The 27,159-nt window shown below is 36.2% G+C and overlaps 1 protein-coding gene across 1 annotated transcript; it reads right to left on the bottom strand.

The window, feature by feature from the left end:
• Nucleotides 1–389: 389 nt before the first annotated feature.
• LOC128213268 (uncharacterized peptidase C1-like protein F26E4.3) lies at nt 390–26,312 on the bottom strand. Its single transcript, XM_052918856.1, has 12 exons — nt 25,270–26,312; nt 10,991–11,057; nt 9,209–9,325; nt 8,522–8,636; nt 7,236–7,353; nt 6,051–6,201; nt 5,049–5,196; nt 4,727–4,772; nt 3,722–3,839; nt 3,122–3,164; nt 1,645–1,726; nt 390–1,080 (listed from the first exon to the last, which is right to left on the bottom strand). Exons 1-12 carry the CDS (start codon nt 25,691–25,693, stop codon nt 917–919), a joined length of 1,593 nt encoding a protein of 530 aa, XP_052774816.1. The 5' UTR covers nt 25,694–26,312; the 3' UTR covers nt 390–916.
• Nucleotides 26,313–27,159: the final 847 nt, after the last annotated feature.

A 27,159-nucleotide genomic window follows, 5' to 3' on the forward strand; every position in this document is an offset into this window, starting at 1 on the left:
ATATGGACGGTTTACAATGTCAGCAATCGGGTATTTTTTAAGTCCGCTGCAAGTAGATCGCGAAGTATTTCAATTTAGCAGTTAAACTTTATGACACCATTGGGAATCTTAATCATGTTTGCAATAATACACTTCACTGGGTATCAATTTAAATATAGAAAAACAAATACAAGCTAAAACACTTATTTAATTGATGATATAATTCCATTTTTTACTAACTTCCTCTACTGATGTACCGACATTCATCCGAGAATGTTTTCGATAAAAATGGCCGAGGAACTCCGAATGTACCGAGATGGTCCGATTTGATGGCCGCTAAAAGCGTTGGAGCGCTTTTAAAAAACGGTATGTGGGAATGGGTGACGCTTTCATGGAGCTTCAGCAACGCATCGTGGTATATGTTTATCATAAATATTATGCAACAGAGATTACAATAATTTATTAAGCACAAAATGTCACAAAGTTTACCCTGGACGTGGGCACTATTTATAAAACGTTTGCAACGTCACTTTTCCTTCTGCCGCTTCGAAAGTGTATTCATCAGCGTCTATCTACACTTTTAGCAGTTCGATGTCTTGGATACAGTGTAAAACACGCACTTTTCTCGGTTCGATATACTTAATATTTACATAAATGTAAAACAATTTAGATTATATTCGGTATACGGTGTACGAAAGTTATTTAGTTATGAACGCAATATCTACTTCACGCCTGGAAGTTGTTTTGATCACTAAACCTGACTGCATACACGTAAATCTCTGCACGTGACTCGAATAACGTACATAGTAGATCTTAATCATAACGTCTCTCCATTTAAAAAAAAAACCTTCTCGTATGTCAGAGCGATGATGCACGTACAGATTACACTATCAAACCTCTGATGAATTAGAATGTCTAAAAAATCAGTAAAAAATCCCTAATTTTTGGCTTTATGGTGACGTTTCCTTCGTCTTCTCAAATGTCGTCTGTTTCTTCTGTTTGCCTCGAAGCGTTCATAGCGTTCTCTGCGCGAGCTTAACAACAATGCTTGTAACTCGTCATCTCCCGCCACTTTTCCCCAGGCTCCGACCACAAACGATTCTGAAGATTGCATAAGTCACCATTTATTATTAGAATACAACCTACGAATATTCAGTCAATGAAATTGCATTCATTAAGTACTCGCTTAATCATAAAGAAATTGAATTTTCGCGGGTGTTGAAATGTCCGCCTACTGCCACTCTCCCACAGTGGCTTGATGACAAAGGCTTATTAAAGTCACAATATTTTTTTTGAATTTTGTCAAATCTCATTTTATGTTTATGGCAATGTATTATATTGATAATATACATGTTCAAGTATGTATAAAATATAATTTTGGCTAGTTGAAATTATTTATTTTGACATTAATGAGCTTTGTCATCAAGCCACTGTGCCACTCCTCCGATACACACTTTCTACGGCAGATTTTGCCTTCATATTGCTACGCTCACTCCGCCCACACTTAATCATTAATATATATATTCATGTAATCTAACTATTACTTAATGTAGGTCGATAGCTGACTCCAGACATGTACAAGGCTCTGTAATATCCCTGATACCATTGATCTTTTAAAGTGCTATGACGTTGCTAAAAAATAATAAATAAATAATGACGTCATACCTATTTCACATTCGTTTTCACCTCGCGCAATCCGGAAGTAGCCATCTTCACCCCAATCAGTTCCCCATGAGTTTGCACAACGCTGAAAGCAATTTGAGTACATGTTAAAGGCTAAATCGGGGCGGTAGGCAAATTACCAAATTTAAATTATATTTAATTTAAATATTTGTGTCCTAGTGATAACTTCGATTTGAGTCAAGAAATGTATCATTTACAATGGGAAGTTCAATATTCTTGCTAATGTTTATGTTATAAATATAATGCTTTCTTTATGGTTTCTGTGAGTGTAAACTGCAAGCAACGGAGTTTGTTGAGGGGAATAAGATGTGTTATGGCATTTGTTGTTGTTGTTCTTGTTCTTGTCTTTTTCATAATGCACCAGTCAGTTGTAACCACGGCCCCGCCCAGGTCCGGGGGTATACCGGGGATAGCCGGGGAAATGGGCCGTGTTTTTACCATTCAGGTAGCCCGCAGTGCCGGGTGAATGCGGTCGTTTTGTCTTCGCTTTAAATATAGCGGGGATTGGGCCTTACCTAGGGTCCCCGGGGTGCGGGGGCATTTGGCGGGGATTTTACCATATGTTCGTCCCCGCAGAGCGGGGATTTTAGCCGGGGTTGGCTGGACCGAAAGTCAAAGTCCCCGCTATTCCCCGGACCTGGGGGGGGGGGGGGGGGGGTCCGTGGTTACAATTGATTGGTGCATAACGCGTATGGCAGCTGTCTTTAAATTGAAACCTGCCGCTAACCATACAAACGATCTGGTAAAGCCTAATGTACATATCGTATTTGTTTGAAGTTCGAGTTCAATGGTACAATCTTCATTATAATAATTGTGTGTTTAGTCCCTGTATGTATATACATTAATGGGCTTAAACATGTTTATTACACACTTGTCGTTTCCCCAGACACATCATTATGACTAGGCATTAACGGGACAAGACACCAGAGGGCCGAAATCGGCAAATACAAAATTTCCACAACACACGCCTAGAATTGTCAATACGTGCTAGTATGAGGCCGAAATTACATAATTTTACATGATATAAATAAAAAATAAGGATAGTTTACCCGTTTAAAATAGCGAATAGTGGTTTTAAGGTTTACAGCGTATGTTTAGCATGTGAATGTCACTTAATTAGTACAGATGCATATACTGACACTATTTTTAAATTAACTGGGATTTACGTGGTAGACAAATTGGAAAAATACGCAAAAAAACTGCGAAAGATAAATGTGTCGTAAGCAATTTGATACATCAGTAAGTAAAATTTAATGCGTTGTAGACAACGATATCAATTTTATGTAAGTTTTTTACAAAAAAAAAATAATCTTAAAAGTATATCGTCTGGTGTCAAGCCCCTTTAATACACAAATAGTTATAGGCTACCCATGTTTTAATTAAGATTTGGGATATCTTGAGATGCGCCTACAGATCTATTTAATCAAAGTCACCCCGGTTCCCAATCGAATGCACTTACCCAGTACTTCAACACTCGCCGGCCAACACGTTCCTCTCCCCACCTGAAAAAAATTTATCTAATTATTCAAAAGCGGATTAAGGGGGTGGGCAGCGGGCAACTGGCTTGCTACCACCTAAAATTGTCCAAGGTAACTGTCTAAAGTCAATATCAGAGAAAACATATACTTATAATTCATAGCATTATGCATAATGCTACATTTTCAACTTAAAGTCCAAAATATGCATGAAGGAGGGCCCTCCCAACCACCTATAGACTGTGTAATTGTCGGGTTACTTTGGGGGCGCAAGTCATAAGTTGCCCCTGCCCCCCCCCCCCCCCCCCCCTAAAAAAACACAAAGAGAAACAAGTACGCCACCTCTGAAGTCCAATTCCACAATTGCCCAATTAACTCATTTATATTTTAAATTTTATTATTATATCTCATATACATTAATTCCCTACTTTGACATTGTCATTTGATTTATATGAGTATGTCTTATAAGATTTAAACACACTCATATCCCCCTTTTCTTTTGGAATCACCTGAATACATCTCTCGGCCCTCCCCCAACTCTCGCCTCCCCCTACCCCCCTCCCTCCAAAGTCCTTCCCTATTACCCAATGATCCTGACGGAGTGGTAGAGGTTCCGTTCGTCCCTGGGTTCTGGCCCTACACGCGAGTACCGGTAGACACCAGACTTATACATGAAGAAATCGGCCTGTACCTTGAACGTCGCTATTGTTGAAGAAAGGTGTTATAATTTATTTACAATTCACCAAAATTGGGAGTAGATTTGCTTATATAGAAATAAACATCAATTTGGAAATGGAACCGAAGTAACAAATGTTACATTAGTCGAAATCAAACAACAAAATGTAATTATCAAGATATAAATTTATGAGGCTTTTATATACATTTCCATAAAATTAAAATAATTTTCCTGGCATGAAAAAAATGTTTATCAGTTCATTTAAGGACTGATTCTTATTTTTTGTGCGATCATGCAGTATGAACACTCGGCCGCGATTTTGCATAGCCGTGTACCGCGCCAGCGATTCTTTGAAAATATGCAAAACGCGACCGAGCGTTAATACTATGAACGCACAATAAAATACGAATCAATACTTATATTTACAGTTTCTCTTTTTATTTGATTATTTATTTCGACTTAAAGAGTTCGAGAACAAGTCTTTAAATACCACAAAGGGAACTAAATGCGAGAGCAAATGTGAATGGTAAAAGCACTTGTCGCCCTTGGTTTTTAAGCTTGGCGTTCTTTTTATCATCCGCATAATAAATAGTCCAAAAAGAATTTGCAGGAAAAAAAATCAAGATTCTTTTGAATCATTTGGTAGTTACTGTAATACATATAGTGTTACAACAACGTTTGGGGCAGACATAAACCAATTAGCATATATATTAAAAGCGAAACTCTTTTTAGAAGTATAAAGCTCTCGCTAATTCTCCGTAAAGGAATTTAAGATTGTCATGTTATCCCAAAATAGTGAGAATAGTTGTTAAAGTATTGAATGAAATTTAAGTCCATCATAGTGTTATAACACACATGTGTATTCACACAATCTTTTTCGGTTAGAATATATTATATAAATAAACCAACATACCCTGGACGGGTCCGTTTTGTTCTATTTCCGTCATTATGTCATATTCCTGAAATACAACATGCAAACGTAACGATCGCACAACATATTTAAGTAAAACATTTTTATGGTTTTGCTGTTGTTTTTGTTGGTGTTGGTGGTGGTGTTGTTGTTGTTGTTGTTGTTGTTATTATTGTTGTTGTTGTTAGTGGTGGTGGTGATGTTGTTGTTGTTGTTGTTGCTGTTGTTGTGTTTAATTGTGTGTGTGTTTGTGTTTTTAATTAATCGTAATATTTATATGCATACATGTATTTAAATCAATTTTCTTCGGGTCTGTTAGACTAACCTTCATAGCGATCCTATACGGGGGCGTAGATTGGAACACACGGTCTCCACGCAGACACGGCCCGATCGTCTGTCCCTCCCGCACCTGACACCGCCCCTCAGTGCCGGTACTTCCGCTCACATACGGGTAACAGTCTTCCGTGGTCAATCTAAAAAAAAAAAAAAAAAATAATAAACACAATAAATGCGGTAATAATATGTAAGCATTAATTAGTCAATGGTGTCAAAAATGGGACATATAGTGTTTTATAAATGTCAGTGATACATATATGCTGGCCACTCTCGAAACACCTCGGCTATTATCCAACAGAATTGTCTATCTCGAAGCTTGCCGGAGATGGCCGAGTTGTTATGATTGTGCTGGCCATGGACATAGCCAATCGTAACTGCTCGGCAATCTCCGGCAAACTCGTATATTTCTTTCGGAAATAGGCGATTACGTTCCGATTGTAACGTAGCCAGACAAGTATGCTAACGGGCAGAAGAACGCTGTGACAATGCGGGGGCCCAAGACAAAATACAAGGGTTCCCGAATGCAGACGACAATGCTTATACCCGTATCACACATAATAAAGTTATGCTAACAGTAACAAAACGTATGGTGGTGGATTTTCGCCATTCCGTGTTTTCGCAATTTGGCATCAAAAGGGCGACAATGCTAAAACCCGCCATATTGCGGTGCGAAAATGTACCAAGTGGAGGAGCGAAAGTGTGCCAATGACGGGATCATAGGGATGAAATGGCGTATGTTTATACTGTTTCGTATTTAGCGCTTCCATATGTTCGCTAGATCATTTTGTTTCATCCTGCTACTTGGCGCATTTGCGCATTCACGCCCTTTTCCCGCGAAAATGATATTTGAGGTATTCTAGTCATACTAAATGGAACCTTTCTACACAATGACGACGTCGAAGAAGACAAATATAAAAATGTGAAAAACAACAACAACAACAACAACACCATCAACAACAACAACAACAACACAGCAAAACAGAAGAGTTACCCTCGTTGCCTAATGTACCACCAAGCGCGGTCGAGGCTGCCTCCCCGGCATCCGTCCTGTCCATGCCGGTTGCACGAGAGCAGATTCTGAGGGGACAAATTCTGCGCAGCCACGCCCTTAGACTCGATACTCAGCCGGTCCGCTGCCATGGCTAAAAAGTCAGAAAATAGATATACAGTCACTTGCAAAAAATAGTTCAAACACATTATTTGTATTATATAGAATTGTTTAGATCAGAAAAAAGTGCCTATGTATTATTTTAAATGCTATTTAGATGCTGACTAATATTATTATTGATTATTGACTTTATCGTCCACATTAAATAAACACTTCTTATTCTTGTAAATATAGCCATCTGATTGGCAACATATAATCAAATAATGAAAGCAGGAGTTCTGTAATAGTTTGAAGACATTTATTAAAATCTGAATCATAAAGAATGGGTGGAGTGAGCGCAGCGAACGAGCCATTCTTAATCATTTAAATTTAATTCGGATGATTTAACTGACATACAATCTCATTGGCTGACACATTGTCAACTCAGAATCTAACGTCGTAGGGATAATGTATCGGCTAGAGCGGTGTGGGCGGACCTATAAACATCCGCGAAAGCTGATATTCATAATGAATAAGCCTAGTACTTGATGATTGCCATGATCTGCAATTTCATTGGCTGTAAATGTAGGTTGTATTCTAAAACCTTTTAGCACTGATAAAAAATAAAAACTTTGTTGTGACGTAATATAAAATTGAGATCGAAGAACATCATTGGGGAATGTTTTGATATTTTAGCGGGCTCTCACTTTTCCAATCAAATATGGCCTTGATTCAAACATCGTTATTTCCGACATAACGTTTCGTTCACAAGAACCGGGCGGGAGGAAGGGAGAAAACACACGTCCGAACCGGATTAAAGAAACTAAAGAACAAGTGAAAAAGGCGCCAAAATAAAAAAGGGTGGACAATTGAACGTTAGGCAATGAGAAAGAGTTCACTCCCTTAATAATTATTAAATTTCCTCAAAATTTGTTAAAAGTTATTTGTTTCAGTGTAAAATCGAGAACTGCGCCACTATTGAAATATACTGGTAGCTTTTGGTGTTCACTTGGTGAAATACATTCTGATCCAACATTTGAACAAACAAAAATCGTTTATGAAGCTGATAAGCCCTGTGTGACAGTGTACCTGTGGTGGAGAACGCCCAGGAGGATGCACAATTACCCTGATCCCTTATCCCGTGCACGAAACGTCCCCACTTTATCCGTGCATCAAAACTCTGAAGAAGTCGTCCGTTTGGTTGTATCTGCAGGAAATGAAGCAAAGAGATGAATATTTTTTGGCAAGCTCGCTTGCGGCGGGCGAGACAGAACTATTACAATGGCGGTTTCGTGAGGATGCATGTGCGCGTGCGTGTGCCATTGCGTCCTTGTCCGGGTTTGTATCTTGACCATGCCTTATAGGATTTTCAAAAAAAACGTGCCATGAATGCTTACCATCATAAGATGGCGTGTCGCGCACAAGACTAAGGATTATACATCAAGGTCAGGCTAAGAGCTTTGAGGTTGAAATGATCCTTTTTCCGCGCTGTGTCTTGACCGTGCATTTTAAACTTTTCGAGCAACTTGCCATAAGGGTTCGCCATGATGAGGTGAAGTGTCGAGCACAAGACCCTAGATCTCTACCTCAAAAGTCAACGTCACGCTTAGAGGTCAAATGTCAAACGTTTTCTGTTGATAGGACTCGGGTCCGGACTGAGCCATGTCCGGACTCTATATTCACCATTGGAATTAGGATTTTCGAGAAACTTTCCAGGAATGTTCGCCATGATGAGTAGTAAAGTATTAAGCAAATTGGGCAATAAAATGGTTGTTGTGATTAAATCAGTTGTTGTTTTCTGTGGAAATTGTGCTTATAGTAACGCTTAAAAAGTGTATGTGGAACATAACAGTTTCAAGAAAGGCTGAACAATAATTTATGGGTTGCGACTATGGGTATCCACGTGCCCAGTACGTTTTAGCGGGTAGCCCAACATACATATAGAACCCGATACGTGAAAATACAATTTACCAATAAAATTTAAAAAAAAAATACAATAATAAATATTTTTTTAATTCATTTTATGTATTTAACTTACTTGAACAGCGGCATTACGGCTTTTCATTTAACAAACGATATTGAAAAATACTTTCAAACAGTACTTTTTAATGTTTCAGACGAATAGTAATTTTGGACCCATATTGCTGCGAGACCTGCGATGAATGACATCTTAAGTCTTGAATACGTTGGCATTAATAAACACCAACGTAGTGGATAAATGTGCCTTATATATGACATGAACGCAAAATGTAAATCACAGGGTCATGGCGACGTCGAGGCGAAGATGACATAATTTCCTCTTTATGTTTTTCCTCTCTTAAGTAATCGAGCTAATAAACTATTCTACGCTAAACATTATCGCTCTCGGTACGAACCTTTATTGGCGTCATGGTGAGGACTAGGTCGTCCGGTTTATGCGTACCCAGGCGGTACCTCCGGCCCTCCGCGAGACTGAGTCCCCAGAACTGTGAGTAGTTGGACGCGCGCCACCTATTATTTTAATCGAGATAGTCAAAAGCGACGCGCACAAATGTGTAATCATTGATGTGTTTAAATATAAAAGATGGCTGCAATACAAGCGTCATTAGAAATGCTATTTGAACAGGCTTATTTTCAAGTTCATCCAAAATATAGGTATCGTCAATAAGTCATACATAATACACACACTATTTCTTATTGACTATGTCATATCATAGCGTATTACATCACACTATATCATAGTATAGGAATATACCATACCGATAACGAAACCCCATACCCCCCCTACCCCACCTCCCAAAAAATAAATAAAATAAAGTCGCCCCAGTTTACTTTTTTTGCTTCAATTTAGGAGAGAAAAAATAATAAAGTACGCTCAAAAATGCACAATTTCAGAAAAGAAATTGTGATTTTTTCTTGGAAAAGTATCCCCCACCCCCACCACCACTGCAAACATTTTAAATCAAATAGATTTCTGTTCTGAGGAAGGGGCACAAGTTCAAAGCTTACGCCCCTTAGTACCCAAGTTACACCCTCTCTTACGTCAAATCCTGGATCATGCATACCGTATTGTTTTGCCTTACCAGTATTTTTCAGGGTGGTTGTTGACGATGTTGATAACGTTTTCACGTATAAGGCAGACGTCATTTTCACACTTGAATGAGTAGCCGCTCTTACTGCGGGAGTCCGGGGCACATCGACTGAAAAACGAAGAAAACGTACGTTATTTATGTTGCAGTTAACGGAGACCTACTGACCTCAAATACTAACTATATCTTCCAGCACGTACAAGTGGGTCACTATTCAACTGATAATCATTACTAATAAATAAGTCTGTTTTCATAATGATACACGTAAAAGTTGTAGTCAGTTTGTCGTCTTCGAACCGTTTTAAGAAAGATTGAAGGCACTCTTATTCAAAATCAATACATGCACATGTATATCAATCCTAATTTTAAATGATAAACCTTTAACTACTTATAAAATACATTTATGGAAATAATAATTACTGATAACACGATGGTAACCGTGTATTTTATAGCTGAATATTTAAAAACTTTGATCTACGTTCGTCTGATGAGGTGGAAATACCGTGTTTTTCTGCACCTTTATTTCAAATTAAACTCGGAATCCTGCATAAGAACCATTGTTTTCGACATTTATTTATCCTTTTTGATATAATAAAACATTTGTATTAATTGTGTTAAATCTTATTTGGGAGGAAGAGTGCATCTTTAAGATCGTAAATTTCACTCCTTAAGCCCGTTCTTTGCGTACACAGCGTTTCAATATATATAACATAAGACCATTTATTGAACGCATTCTACTCGTAACTTTACGGGTGTTACCGAGCTCTCTCAGCAGGATTGAAGCTGGACCCAGTATTGTCTGCAGCACACATCCGTGTTATTAAAGGGACTAGACACCAGATGATACCATTGAAAAGAAATATCATTAAACATACAAAAAATGATATAGTTGTTCACAACGTATTGAATCTTACTTTCTGATGATTAACGTCGCTTACGACACATGTATTTTTCGCAGCCGCTGTTGTACAGTTGAATACACAATTTTTGGGCATCGATTTTCTACAAATTTTATATAAATGTTCAAAAAGGACCGAAAGATATTTAAAAATCCATTAGTGCATTTGAAAGAGAAAAAATTCTGCATCCTAATCCGTTGGAAGCTAAGCGATCGGATGTCTATAATGACTTTAAATAGCAAAACAATTTTTAGCTCCTTATTTCAATGTAACTTTTCATGACCAACATAACCCTTAAAAGGGACAGAAATGTAAAAATCATACAATTAATACAAAACCATCATCTTAAAGGGCAAGAATTATCCTAACATATATGTAGGAAGTAAGTTGATCTGTTGAAAGACTAAGTCGTGAGAACTGTTTAACCATATTTTCCCTATATAACTCTATACGCACTTTCGCTTCAGCGGATTTCTCCAAAGTTGGCAATGTTTGGCATAATTTTCCAATGGGAAATTTGCTTGGCTTGTCCACCACGTCAATTTCAGTATATTTTTACTGATGTGGCATAGTGCCAGGTAAGTCTGTTCCGGACAAAGTTTTCCAAACAACATTAAAAACTTGACCTTAAGGTCATGTAGTGGTCAAGACCATCCCTCTACTGAAGTTTCATAGCCCTAGGTCAAACTATATAAGAATATTTTTTAACATTTTAACCAAATTATTGTACGAAAAAGTGGGTCTACCGAACGAAAGACCTTCAGACCGACTGCCCTTTCAAATATGCATGCCCATTTCAACAGAGTTTAAATTTTTACATGCTTAACATGTTTTAAAAAGAGTATTGTATGCAAATAATGATTTTTATCTCACTCACCATAAATTGCAGTTTTCTTGAATAGTGTCATTTTGTCCGTAATAGCGGTCTTTATATTCACATGGCGCTGAAATGGCAATATGATTACATCATAAATACATAACATCGACATTTTAAAGGTCAGTTTGGATAAAACGAAATGAATGTGGTTGACTCGATGCGCATTTTGCCGAGAAAAACAAACAAATTGTTTGTATAAAAGCAATTTTCTCTCATGTATGGCAAAATGGCTTGGTTAGGGTGACATCCTTTCCCAAATAGGTAGTCTTTTTTTTTCTTCTTTTTTTTTACAAGGCTTTATATTGGAACGTTATTGCCATCATTGGAGAATGGTGTTAAGTAATCTTCTGTTTAGAGCTTCAAAGGTTTTAAACCAAATATTAAAACACACACTTAAAACTATTATTATTATTATTATTATTATTATTATTATTATTATTATTATAAATATTATTATTATTATTATTATTATTATTATTATCATCACTATTATTATTTATGTAGTCTATTAGCGTGTATTTTTTTTTTTTTTTCACCAATTGGCTATAAAAACGGTGGGGACTCATCTATTTCTCAGGCAGGGTCGGGTAACCCGAGCCAAATGTATTTTCATTTTTATGCCTATGGAAGCGCAAATCGTATATATACAGATAATATATATGATCGTATAGTCGTGTCGACTTGTTTTATTCCGACATCACGAGGTTTATCACGGTAATTTCACTAATTCATGTCGACTCTTTCCCTTATTATCGATTATCCTTATTTTGTCGACAAAAACGTAAGCCGATTATCCATTTATTAATTGGACAATTCGATAAGATTTTGACAACATGTCGTGTTATTTGTCGTTAAGTCGACAAAAGACATTCGACAAGACTAAGTACTTGTATCATCAGTACATGGGATATAACCTTATCATATCGGGCTGTTTTAAGCCATGAACAATTGGCCAAGATATTCGAAGTAGGATTTATTTGTCACCCGCGGCCTATGTTTATGTTAGCGCCAAGTGCCGTCAATAGTTTTTGCCTTTTCACATATTTTTTTTTGGTACATTACCTATTCAAATACACTAGAATATTGAAATGATGGCACACATTTTTTCCGTTCCCGTAAAAAATCATGTCATACCTTTCAAGCTTCACTCTCACAGATTCACAGTTTTGATATTTTTTGAAAAAATAATTGTCTCAGAATCAACGCCTTCAATTCAGTCGCATAAGAATACTCACAATAAAACATATCTCATTACAAATGTTTGGAAAACTGCCGAAGCGTAAGCAAAAACACAAGCAAAACGACAACAAAAAATATATCTGTTGGAGTTCAGCTTTAATGCTATTACCTATAGTTGCATTATCACTCACTATTTAATAAAGTGGTTGAAATGTAAATGGCAATTTGACAGACAACAATGCATAAATAACACAAGAATGCACAATTTCCTTTTGGAAGGTCGCCCTATCCTCTACCAAGTTTTGGAGCTTCGGAGAAAAGGATGCGTGTCCTATGATGCGCCCAAAATGCGCACCATCTATTTTCAACTCTTTGCTTCGACACCTCTCAGTTTATTTTGTCATAATTATATTCAACAATCGACCATAAAAATGATAGTGTACGTCATATCCTTACATCTTAAAAAGAATTTCCACTACCACCACATAAGTTTTTTTAAGGAACGTCGAAGCACCCATAATGAAGAGTTCTGGAAAGTGTGGTCTTGACCTTTTGTCGCTCTTTATGTGATCAACATCAGAAATAATGTTGCAGAACTTTTAATTTAACCGTTCCCTTATAGATGATTTTTCCGGGACGAACAATATTGCATTTGCATGTTTATGCATTTATTCTTAAACCGTTAGTAACGGTTAGTAACGGTTTAAGCCATAAAAGATTAATTTTCAAACGGAAATATGAAAATCTACGATCTGATTTTTTGTCAGCATTCTTATATCAATGGTCTGCAGATATTTACGCAAAAAATCAAAAACTTGTATAAATGATAAATCTGTGAGAGTGCAGCTTTAAGAAAGCAAAAGGAAACTTACAAGAAAAAACCCATGTCTATGGCCTTTGAGACAACCCCTGTGTCATGATTTTGGTAAAGTGAACGATTTACAGTCGAAACCCGTTGGCTCGAGATCCCAGGGACCGGTAAAAATTCTTCGAGCCTCATGAATATCGAGCCAAGCGAGAATTCTTACATGGTGTATAGAATCGGTTCTTTACATCAAGTTCGAGCCAACGAGGAAATCGACCCAAACGGTATCGAGCCAACGAGTTTCGACTGTATTTGGTAACAAAGTATTTTTAAAATGAATATATCATCACAAAATAATTCGACAAGCAACTCTGATATAAGTTTAACTAGGACGGAAATATAAATCCAATCTCTAGGGAATTTTGCTATCTTAACTTACTGACATAGATTACTGACACAAATTTTATCAAACACAAAAAAAAAGAAACAAAAAAGCTTGATTACCCGATCGCAGTTAAAAGGAAGTCAGAAGTACTTGAAGCGTTGATAACGCACAGTTTAAGTGCACTTGTTCAAATTAAGATCAATGTGTGTCATTCAAATGAAAATCAAATTTGACTTCTGTCTGTCTCAGTTTCGTATTGCAGACAAAATCACATGAAAACAGAACCTGGTTTTGATTTATATACAGGATAACAGGTCGTAAATTCACTCATAATACCATATATCATTGATACTTAGCAAATCAGTATCGCATGTTTCAGACATTTGTGCAAAAAAAATATTTAATTACCAGAATGCCTTAATTTTATATATTATGATTATGTACAACGAACCCTTTTTTATTGATCGCTTAAGAATAGGTTATTCATGATCCAATTTTACTAATTCGAGTTTTCTGGGAAAGAGTACATCTATGGGTTTTTTAATAATTGATTATGGTAATAGGAGCAAATTGCCCAGACAGAGCCTAAAATACATTTGGTTTGAGTTACCCGACCCTACCTACGAAGTTGACGCCGACCCTAGCGCTTTTAAGTCAGTTGGAAAGTTTTTAAATAAAATAAAAATAATAAAAAAGTGTTGTTTTTTAATATGTAGTTTAAAACCTTTGAAGTTTTAAGGCCGAAGATTACTTTAACACCATTCTCCAATGAAGAGAATATTAACGTTCCTAACCAATTCATTTTTTTTTTACCCAGGGGCAGTGATTACCAAAAATCTCAAGTCTGAGGTCATTCTCAAGACTCATTATGGCAAAACTTCATTTCATTGTAATTTTCCTTCTATCAGAGCATTGATGGTAAAATTTGCTGAAATGTATTACTATTTGAATGTTTTACTATTATTTACCTATTTTTGTAACAGAAATGGAATAAACATGATTTTCTGTTCCTTTATAAAAATGCTTTTCTGAGTCTGAGTCTAGACTTGAGACTGTTCGTAATCACGGCCCCGGGTCTTCGAAGAGATTACTCCGACAAAGGGAACCCTATATGTGCCATTTTAAAACGTGATTCATAGTGGAAGACAGTTCAAAACAATTTACCTGTCTACATTGCCTATGATCCCGAGTAACAAATTAAAAGCTCTCCAAATTTCAACCATCAATTCAAAACATTCGGAACTCCTCGGTCATTTTCATCGAAAACATCCTCGGATGTATGCCGGTACATCAGTTGAAGTAGTTCGTTTTTTTAAAATTATATTATTAATTAAATGTAGTGTTTTAGAGTTGTATATATGTATCAAGTTTAAATTGATTGCCAGTGAAGTGTATTATTGCAAACATAATTAAGATTCCCAAAAGTTAAGTCATTAAGTTTAACTGCTAAATAAAATTACTACGCGATCTACTTGCAGCGGACTTAAACGTACCAATTTTTGAGTATGTAAACCGTCCAAACACATCCGAGGTTGTTTTCGAAAAAATGGCCGAGTAGTTCCGAATGCAATTCAAAAATGTTATATTCGGACAATGACTTTCTGTGATTCCATCAAATTAAGCGTGTACTGGATTACACTTTACGTATTCATGGTCATAGCTAGCGCTCTTATAATGTGGATTCATAATTGTGCTAGGAGGTCAGACTTAAAATTATGAAAATAATAGTGCAATCTGGTACATTCTGAGCGTTATTAAGCGTTTATTTAGTATTAGGAAATGGACAGTTTTATATATTTTAGGATAATAACTCAACAAAAAAACTATTTTCTTGGCAGATATCTTGTCTCTAAAATAGCAAAAAAATAAGCCCCGATTATGTAAATAGCATTCATATTGTCTAATAGAAGTCTAATTTTCCGTCCTTTTGCCATTGAACTGCATATTTAAATTTCAATGTCAATGTCCTTATTTCTGTAACAGCGTGAATCGTCAAATACGAATTCCACATTTTGAATTGTTCTGCTATTTTTTGTCAGAATCATGTGGATTCAGCCGTGTACTTGTGCATAGGCAGCTACGCACCTGGTACGTCATTGTCTAAAATGACATATTTGTAAATGACCTTTTTCAGATATGACCAACAAGTTCATCAATGACCTTCGGTTACGCCTGTGTCTGTTCTATGAAGTGAGTGTCTCCTTTGCTAGCCATTTTCGCGGTCAAACCACACTTCTATTGCAATTATGAATAGTCGCAACTGACCGTGATGCAGTCACTTAATTACCATTTGACCGTCATTGACCAACACTGACCACAAACTTACGATGACCAGTAGTTATTGAAATTCGAGACACTTGAACAGTTGATGTAACCTCTTCAGACATTAAACAGTTGACTTCAACCTGGTTCAGGCTGTAACTAATACGCTGGCACGCGCTGTCCATTGTGCTTCGGTCAGAAGGACACTCAATATGTGACTTGTTATTTTAGGCCCTGGCTAAATGGAGCTTTTATTGTTGTTGTTGTTGAGTAAATAAAGGTCTGCCCCCGCCCTATAATGGCTGCATTATGGCTTGACCCCGTCACATCCCCAAGTGTGACTCCCATCGGTTGATGGGATATTCGCCAAAGGAGTCATTTTGTATCCAAAGTGCCGCGAGGTGCTTTTATTTTCGGATGTAAAGGATTTAATAAATGACAGTGTCTATATGCGAATCTTTCCAAAAAATGTTTACCATTGATGTTTGAATACGACCTCAGATTGTCCATATAATGCTTAAATTCGTTTTTTCCCGCTTAGATAAGGCAATAACAAGAGGGCTGATTAATTTCGAAATGAAATAAGGCATCAGCGTACTGGTTGGCATATTTGCATACACATGTAAGCAAATACATTCCACACATTTAAGTCCCGCCATTTTAAAATCGTAAAGAATAGCAGTTTTTACATCTTAACAATTCCACTGCCTATTGAAAACACGAGGTAGATTCGCTGGCTGAACCATTCTTAATCATAAAGATGTTCGTATTATAATCGACCTTTATTCACATTATACACGAAATCTATGTCTGACCCTCTATAATGTGAATGAGACCCTTTTAAAATCATGATGATTATTGATTATTTGGATTGGATTATTTGGTTTGGATCGTATTGCGTTTTGAAATACCGCCTCATCTTGTATGTGCCATTTGAAATTCTTTTCAATATATATATATATATATAATATTTATTGCTCGCATATGGTGCTAAAATACCATTTAATGGACGATTGTTAAATGTTAATAATGACAAAATAATCTGAAAGGCGGCGAAGCAAAGAGTTGAAATCAGAGGGGGCGCATTTGGGGCCACAGCCGACCTCCCATCGATACGAAAACAATAGTGTGTCCTTGTACGTCTGTGGGACCAAATTGTTCACAGACCACAATCTTCACACCTGTGAAAAATAAGATCCTCTTCGTCACAGGTGTGAAAAATGGGATCTCATTTTTCATAAAACATAGTCACGTATGATTTAGAGCATTTAATGTTACGTATGATTTAGAGCATTTAATGTTACGTATGATTTAGAGCATTAAATGTTAAGTAAAAGCAACGCATGTATTGATATAAATGATGTTGATCTTGAAATAGTAGTATTATTGTATGCAGATGATACAGTACTGTTTGCTAAATCAGAAAATGAGCTGATTTCTTTATTGAATAATTTTGCTGATTTCTGCGATAAATGGAAGCTTGATATTCAAGTTGAAAAGACAAAAGTTTTAGTATTTGGTGATAGAGCAAGACGCAATAGAAATATCTTTGTTAATAACAAACAGTTTGAAGTTGTAGACGCTTTCAAATATCTTGGTGTAACTTTTTAAAAAAATGAACGGTTCACCAACTGTAAAAAAACGTGTTGTAGAGAAAAGCTTTATTTTGTCTATATATGAAGATTAGAAATCTATGTCTACCATGAGATTGCCGAATTAAGTTATTTGACAATACTGTTGCACCTATTGTACTCTATGCCTGTGAAGTTTGGGGCTACGGCGATCTTAATTTAATAGAAAAGGTGCACACTGATTTTATGAAGCATATTCTGAATGTTAAAAAGTTTTATGATTACAAACGCGTAGTAGGATTTTGGTATAAACTGGCCCATAACCATTACAATATATCATCTATTTTGTATAATATCCTATTGAAATATTTTATTTTACTGCTCATGAACATTATTATGGATGGTTTAGTAATGTCAAAGCTATTCTTGATGAATGTAGTTTGAGATATATATGGTAGAACCAATATTATACTGCTTCAAGGCAATGTTTGTTGAATCTAGTCTAAATTTGTTTAAAAGACCCGTTCAAACAGACCTGGAATAGTGATGTTTTTAATTCCTCCAAATGTACCAATTACAAAATTTTATAAAACTGAATTGGAACTTGAAAAATGTTATCTTAATGAAAATGAGAACCTTGTCCAGTCTCTAATAAATTTTAGACTTTGTAATAATCATTTACCAATTGAAAAAGGAAGATGGACAGAAACTATAGAAAATGCCAATTATGTACTCTAAATGAAATTGGTGATGAATTCCACTATCTTTTATTGTGCCCATATTTTGTTAATGATAGGAAAAGATACTTGCCTTATATCAACATGCATAATACTGATATATATTATCTTCAAAAATGTTATGTGTGAAAATGATTCTTTGAAGCTAAATAACCTCAGCAAATTTGTCAAAATTCTATGTCAAGCTTTTAAAACACCAACTGGCAACCCTTAACTAAATTACTTGATTTTCACTAATTATAGCATCCACTGTCCTTATAAATAGTTCTATCTGTTTATATACTCCAACTAGTTATATTTGTACCTGCTTAGTACTTCATTTCTAACCATACAGCCCGGTTAATGTACATTATTGTTATGTTACATGTTTATATACAACATTTTGTATTATTCATGTTGATGACCTCAAAACACATATTTGTATTTTGTGTTGAGAGTAGAATAAAACTGTGAACTGAGAGCTATGCGACATTTTCTATGACATTTGAGATTGGTGCAGGTTTTTGATGTGACATGCTATATCATATTTCATATTTAAATTTAAATGTGCACGATAAACAAATATGTGCCTCTCCACATCTGAATTGCATTTTTTTCACATTTTGCTGGGTTTTATCGTAGTCGTATGCTATTTCGTTTCTTAAAGGGACGCCATTATTTCTCTTTTCACAACATTTATATTATTATTACAAGATCATATCGTTTACTTAAAAAATCCTTATTAATAACTTGCTGAATATGAGCATATTTTCACAGACCTCTGTGAAGAATGTGATCATATTTATCACAGGTGTGATATCATTTTTCGCATAACATATATGTCACATATGTTTCTTATTATGTATTTCTTTGTCACATACACTCATGCTGTAATGTTATCATGAACTTCGGTAGAGGGCCGATCATGTGAAATTAAAGTTTATATGAAAAAATACTTAGTCTGCCAAAATATCAAATATCATTTTCATATGAAGCTTCGTTGAAGTTGCCCCAAAAGTGAGTGGAGCGATTAATTAAATCAACACTATCAAGATTGTTCAGGTGAGCGCAATTTGATGCGGTATTTCAAAATGCAATCTTATTCAAACCAAATAATCCAAACCAAATAATCCTATACAAATAATGAAATTCATCATGATTTTAAAGGGTCACATCCACATTGTATGGGGTGAAGCATAGATTGTGTGTAGGATATGAACATAGTGCTTGTTTCAATGATACAACATCATTACTCCGATAATGTTAGAAACACTTTTAAAACTGTAATAATAATGCATGTATATGATAAAACCTTCAGTTCTGCACAGCAGGACAATCAGATCTCAGATCTGATGATGATGAATACACAAAAGTTTTATACTATGCACAGACTGAGGGGGCGGGGAGTTGGGGTCACTTATATAAGGCTTAAACTAGGCCTTAATGACGTTAGATTAACACAATTCAGTTGAAATGAGAATCTTCCAGTTCCTGTTTTGTGTATTGTTAAGTAATATAATAATATGTATTCAAATAACCCAAATTGAACAAATTAAAAGAAAATTACAATAAATATTCTGTGAACGAGTCTCTATTAAAAGCTGTACTCTTACAGATTGACCGTTTTGCCACCTTTTTATTTTTTTGTCTTGGAATGTACCATGCTTTGTGTAAAGGTCTGGAAACCAGTAATTTTGGACTGCTGACAAAATCAGATCACAGTTTTTCATATTTACGTTTGAAAATTTTGTTTTATGGCTATAAAGCTTAGCACTTAAGAAAAAAATATTTGTTTCGGCGTTTTTACAAAAAAAAAGTGATATGTTCTATTGTGTGAGTTATCTAATGGCTGAATGGGAGGCATCGATGCCAAAATAAGCTGAATATGAGACAAACAAAGAAGAAGAGACAAACCTGTCAATCTATAAGAGTGCAGCATTAACATTTCAAAACGTGTAACTTAAGATATAGAAGGACCTTTCTAAATTTGGAAAAACAGACAGACAAGCTTGTGTATATATTTGACTATATATGACACCTACTATACAAATATTTATCTAGTTATATCATTACGATACTTAAATTTGTGAACTCTTACAAATGTAAACCGATCTTATTTAGGCTGTCTTTTTATTTTCAATGCAAACATTTCTTTAATTTCATATTTATTCCCAATTTAAATTGCGCTCTTAAAGCGGTAATATATTTGCTTAGGCCAAAAAAATGGTTTAGTTAGGATAAAATCCTTTTCAAAAACAGGTAGTGTAGGTAGGCTTTTTCATTTTTTTATTAGTTTAATAATAAGAACTTTATCGTTATCTTTGGAGAATGGTGTGAAAATAATATCCTTTATAAAGCTTTAAAGGCTTTTAACAACATATTGAAACACACACTTGAAAACAAATATATATATTATATATGTTTACCTACAGACTATAAAAACGGTACAGTCGGCGCCTATTTCGAAGGTAGGGTCGGGTAACCCGAACCAAATATATTTTTAAGGCCTTATAAAAAACCTGTCCCCAGTTTTTCTTATTTTTACATCATGATATCAATAAATCTATGTCTTATTATACGACTGTAAAGCTCAAAGGCGCCATGATGTATCATCTGTTATGTTAAACTAAATGTTTATGATATATGACATAAAGATTTTTATCTTAAGCTTTTATCTACCGACATATGACAAACAAGGTAATTAGGTCAGTAAATTAATGCAAGGTTATCAATGATGTGACATTCTCATTGCGTTTTAATCTGAAATTTATGCTTATCAGTTGTATTCAAACGTATGTGCGTGTATAGGTACGTTATGACTAAATCCAAAAAAATAACAGGATGTGGTCCAGGATACCCTATATATATATATATATATATATATATATATATATATATATTTAAATATGAGAATGCTTCTTTAGATTGATATCTTATTTATGTCTTAGTGATGCACATAATTTAAATATATACATATATATATATTCACAGTCCAATTCCTGCACTCAAAGAGAAAAACAACAACAAAAAACATAAATATCTCAGAGATTATTTTTTTCTGGAACTAGAACTTGCTGTCTTCCGGCCTGATGCAACATGGATTCCTTGATAATTGTGCACCAGTCAGTTGTAACCACGGCTCCCCAAGTTCCGGGGGTATACCGGGGATAGTCGGGGAAATGGGCCGTGTTTTTACCTTTCAGGTGGCCCCGCAGTGCCAGGTGAATGCGGTGGTTTTGTCTTCGCGCAAAATATAGCGGGGAATGGGCCTTACCTAGGGTCCCTGTGGTGCGGGGGCATTTGGCGGGGATTTTACTATCATTTCTTCCCCGCAGGGCGGGGGTTTTACCCGGGGTTGGCTGGACCGAAGGTCAAAGTCCCCGCTATTCCCCGGACCAGGGGGGGGGGGGGGGCGTGGTTACAATTGACTGGTGCATTAAACGGTGCATGACTTAAATCTGGGTGATTTTTTTATTGGAGAAACGCGACATATGTATTTTATTTATTAAATCAATTCGGTTTGAACAGAATTTTTGGGACATGTATGGTTGTCATATACGTGAAATGCTAGGAATGACATTTTTTTTCAATCTGAAGTGTCGTCTGTTTGCACTGAATGTATAGGAAAATAAATCAGTAGTGTGTAACGTATATAAATTATTTTACATCTGTGCATCCAAGCCTCTAAAGTTTTATTTATGTCACAAGAAAGACGGATGACAGTATATAAATCATTGAAATCATGTGAAATCATTAATGTTCGTGGGGCATTAATGTTCGTGGTTTTCGTGGGTTGGGTGATCCACGAATTCAAGATCCCACGAAATATAAACCCTTTATTCACTTTTTCAATTGCCTTGTTACCTACATACTCTAGTATATTCTTAACAGAGGTCGCAGTATACAGTGTTAACACCTGTCTCACTGTATAACTTACGATCATTATTCTGTTAATATATTATAACTGCCTTTAACAAATAATGAACCAAATCAATTAAATGTGTTGTATGCAGCAAATGACAGTTATAAGCACGTGGTTAAACGTGTGCTGTTAATGAAAATCTCCCAGTTTACAAGATGTGCGTGATGAGTGTCCATACTCGATTTTTTTATTTAATGAAATAATTAATCGATTATTAGTACATTGAAGTTTACTAAGCACCGAACGTGACAATATACGCACCTTTTCGGTGTTTTCACAGTTTGCAAAATTCTTAATTGACATTCAATGGCTTCCCCTATCTGTATTTATGATCAGGGTACATCTTCTTTTATTACCTTTATTCCCAATTAAATCGATAAGTGACATGGGTATATGCACTAATTGGCATGTCGTACCACATTAGCGAGTGTCATAAACCGAGTGACGTAGAAGACAGAAATCACGGGCCAGCGCGTGAATATTATGCACGAATTCAAGTACCCACGAAATTGTTTTTTTTCGGCAAACCACGAAATTTCATGCCCACGAACATTAATGATTTCACAGTAAATTATTTTCATGACTGGTATATACTGTTTGCAAAAGCCACGATTACAAAAAGTCTCAAACTTGAGTCTAGACTTAAACACAGAATGGAACAATAAATCATCTTTATTCCACTTCGTAAAAAATGGATTATTCATCAACAAATCATCTTTATTCCACTTCGTTCACAAACAAAAATGGATTTTTCAATACAGTATTAGTACAAATTCAAATAGTAACATGATTAAGCAAAGTTCACCATCAATGCTTTGCTAGAAGGAAAGTTACAATGAAATGAAGACTTGCCATTATTATTCTTGAGGGTGAACTCATACTTGAGACTGGTCGTAATCACTGTCCTAGATATTAAAGCTGCACTGTCATAGATTGAACGTTTTTACAGCATTTTTATTTTTGTCTTGGAACGTGCCATTTTTTGCGAAAAATACATGGAAACCAGTGATAAAAGACTGGTGGCAAAAATCAGATGGCAATTTTCATATTTATGATCAAAAATTGATGTTGTATGAGCGTTTGTAACGCTTTTAGTATAAATAATTAATTTAGAACTTGAATATGAAAAACTGCGATGCAGTCTAATATTACAGGTTTTTTGCTATTTACGCAAAAAGATCGCTCTCCCAAAACAAAAAATGAAGATGTTATCAAAGCAAATTTGTGAGAGTGCATCTTTAAGTCCATAAGCTCAGTTTTTGGTATACGATTTAAAACGTTTTGTTAAGTTCACCAAATAACTATTTGAGTGCGATTTTATTTCCAAATTCTTCCAAATAGAAGGTCCAAAAAAATGTACATTAAAAGGATCTTTCAAACGATTTTTGATACGGAGAATCCTATCATAAAATGGATTAATTTATAGAATCCTGAAATTACGCCTGATTGTTTGGGAAAGAGTTTAAGATAATTAGCAAGCTATTTTTCTCAACGTTTCATATGTGCTTCTTATGCACCAGTCAATTTTATAGTATAGGGGAATAGTGGGGACGTCCAGCCAACCCCGGCTAAAATGCCCGTCCTGCGGGGACGAACAGATGGTAAAATCCCTGCCAAATGCCCCCGCACCCCAGGGACCATAGGTAAGTCCCATTCCCCGCTTAATTTAAAACGTAGACAAAACCACGGCATTCAACCCGGCACTTCGGGGCAACCTGAAAGGTAAAAACACGGCCCATTTCCCCGGCTATCCCGGTATACCCCCGGACCTGGGCGGCCGTGGTTACAATTGACTGGTGCATAACTAGCAAGCTATTTTTCTCAACGTTTCATATGTGCTTCTTATTCATGTACAGCTTATACAATATTAGTGTAGTTTCTGAAAATTGGGTTGGATTTCTTTTTCAAAGTATGTCAAATTATAAATAAATAATTTCGGTCACATCTGTCCGTACCCACGTTACAGCTTGTGGGATTACACCCCCCCCCCCCCTCACACACACACCACCACCACCACCACCACCACCACCCTGCCCACTCCCCCATCGCACCCCTTGTGGTGGGAGTACCACATCCAACGTCCAGCATCAATTTCTATATAATATCATATTTAATAAAATGTGGATGTTTATATGCATGACAAGAGGTTTTTCATTGAAATCAAAATCGAAAGTGAACGTCAAAATTGCCGGTCAACATGAAGTTTTTTCTTGTTTTTTGTTTGTTTTTATCTTGAAGCCATTGATCTGAAAATGTACAGTTAATCGGATTTGTATTGGTAGGTTTTTATATGAGACATATAGTTAAAATAACTGTGGTTGTGGGCTTGCTTTCTTAAAATACCAAAACCTGGGAAAAAACTATTTCCGAAAGTGAAACAATATTATCTTTTGCAATTACCGTGTTATCGATGGCAGTCCAATGACGCCCTAACAAGACGGAAGGAAATAGAAGCTAACATCAAAGGCGCCCGCTTCATGTGGACGCTCACAATGGACGACACATTTGGCAAAGAACAATGTTAATTTAAAAAAAAATCACGAAATCACAATATCATTTTTGTGAAAAAAAAAACAAAAAAGTGTTTCAATTCGTGATGGAACACATTTAGATGATTTTTATAGAATTTGTCAATTTGTTGAAAAATGAGTCAAATTTGTATGGTCTAATAGAAGAATCATAATATGCAAGCAGATAAACTGCATGGAAATATACCTTGAAAACTGACTATGAATATAAAAGACGACTATAAATTAATTGCTGGTTTTTCAGCCCCGCCCGCCCCCTCTTTTTTCCGTCGCTCCCCACCAAAACCGTGGATTTGTACACAACCTCTGTTAATTGATCTTAATCTAATTGCCTAATTGTCTTATCAGATCTCCGATCTGAGTATCCTGCTGCGCAGTTTTGGAAGTTTTATTATGAAATGGAACCTAAATGGCCCTGAGCCAATATTCGATTACACAGGAACTTGACCCCTACTGTGACACCCGTGCAATTAGCAGGAGATGCGCAGCAGGGGATTGTCATGCCAAACATTCCTTAAACTAGGCCTTTAAATTGTATTGACCCAAATAAAAATGTCGAACTAGGGTCTGTATTTGCGTATTGGTCCGGTACTGTCCGGGAACGGCGTTTATTTATACCTACAGTGTCGATGTAAACACTCACATATAAAAATGTGACATGTTACGATCGCGTTCGTGGTTCGTCTAGAAACACATGTACATGTATATGGCCCTTATGCAATACAAGAGTATGAACACATGTGGTGAAACAGTCATCTAGCTTAAAGAAATATTTTAAATAAGAAAAGTAAATTGTCACCCCCTGCCCCCAATGAAATCAAACAATTATTTTAAATTGGTCTAAAGCAGCGATGTACGTCTTCCAACCACCATCCACCATAACTTAAAAAATTATAGCCATATAGACTTACTGGTAATGTTACTGGGCGTTGTGGGCGTTGTGGGCCGCGTGCCCCTACAGAAGGACCGGAAGTCGGGACAACAGTCACTCCTCTCTCGGTCACAGAACTCATCACAGTAGCACAAGGTGTCTAGAATCGGCACGGCGCACGAGTCAATGCGGTTGGGGCAGCAGCCACCGCGCCGCGTGGCGCAGTATGGACCGGCGACATCCGGTCCCCATTCTATATAGCGCTTGGACCGCCGCAGGAGTCGCGAGTCTGACTCCGCATTGTCTATGAGGCGTGGAGAATCTCTCGAGTTTCGAGATACTTCGCGGTTGAGGTTTGGTAATTCCGCGGAATTCACTGGGAATGTTATAATAATCTCCAATAGTACCATCACAATCATAGAACGTTTTAATCTCGGTAAAGCTGTTGGATTTAGACTATCCATTTTGGTGGCGTACGTATTCTTAACGTGTCACCTAAATGCCAGACACCATAAATAACCCTTTTAAAAAGCGATTCACGTGCCCAATTTGTTGTAAATCAAAACTAGACCATTTTATCTCCTGCACTTGAATGCTAAACTGCTTATCCGTGCAACCTTCTTTTTTAAGTATGTGTTCATTTATACGAGACAATCATTATTTATACAACGAAAATACCGTATTAATTACCTAACTCGTAATCAATAATCAGTGTTAGCTATTTTTACGCGATCTGGATACTGTCAAATCCACCAGTATCATTTGTGTTTACCTACGAACACTTCACCGTGCAATAGTTTCCTTTAAACGCCCACTTCTGTATAATGTAACAAGCCGATACAATTATGATACCTTAGCCATCCTAGCCGGTAGCCCTAACGATGGTCGGTTAATGATAACCATTTAAGACAACCCATTCATGTAAAGCGATTACATTTTCAATCCAGCTGTGGTAATAGGTCTAAAATGATATAAAATGCGCTTGAAAGTAAACCGCCCCGATAACACTTAAATTCCCATAAAAAGCTTTCTATTCACTGACTTTTTATATATTTATTTACCAACAATTAACATCTCTTCCTCCGATATAAATGACAATCCGTTTCATACGTGGCAATGATAAAATACAAAAGTGGCATCCTTTATAATAAATTCAATGGGTCACACACACACAAATACTATTCTATTCACAGTTTATTTATTTCTATACCATGGATTTTAATAACATCTGAAGTTCTAAACTTATAATACGAATTTGTGTCGCGTTTAATTATGCGACAGTCTTAAAGCTGCACTCTCACAGATTGGCCGGTTTGACATTGTTTTGTCTTTGCACGAACCAGTGGTTGTGCAAATGTCTGGAAACCAGTGATATCAGACTGCTGGCAGAATATCAGTTCACTGTTGTTCATATTAACGTTCAAAATTTGTGGTTTATGGTTTACGCGTAACTACCGCTTTAAGAAAAATAATTTTTCGGCAGTTTCCCAAATAAGATTAGATTTGACTTATAGTGAGTTATCTTATTCGACTGAATTGAAGGGTTTGATGCCAAACTCAGCTGATTCTGAAATAATTTAATGAAATATAATGCCAAAACTGTCAATCCGTGAGAAAGCAGCTTTAACCCAATCAAGGGTTTTATATTGGACAATTAAACGGATATATGTGGATGATTTATTTCATATCTAGTGAATTTATGTCATAGCTACACCGAATTGTTCAATATTATTTTTATCAACCAACGCATCGACAGCGATGTTTAAAGAAAGGGGCGGATCCAGGATTTGAAGTAAGGGGGGGGGCATTGGGGCAACCCTTCCCTAAAAACCAAAACATAATTTGACTCTAAATGTGATATGTGGTGTCGGGGACCTCCCCTGGAACATTATGGCGAATCTTAAAGTTTTAAATGGCGCATTCTGGTGTA

Source organism: Mya arenaria, chromosome 13, assembly GCF_026914265.1.
Source record: "Mya arenaria isolate MELC-2E11 chromosome 13, ASM2691426v1".
In the NCBI taxonomy this organism is placed as follows: Eukaryota; Metazoa; Mollusca; class Bivalvia; order Myida; family Myidae; genus Mya; species Mya arenaria.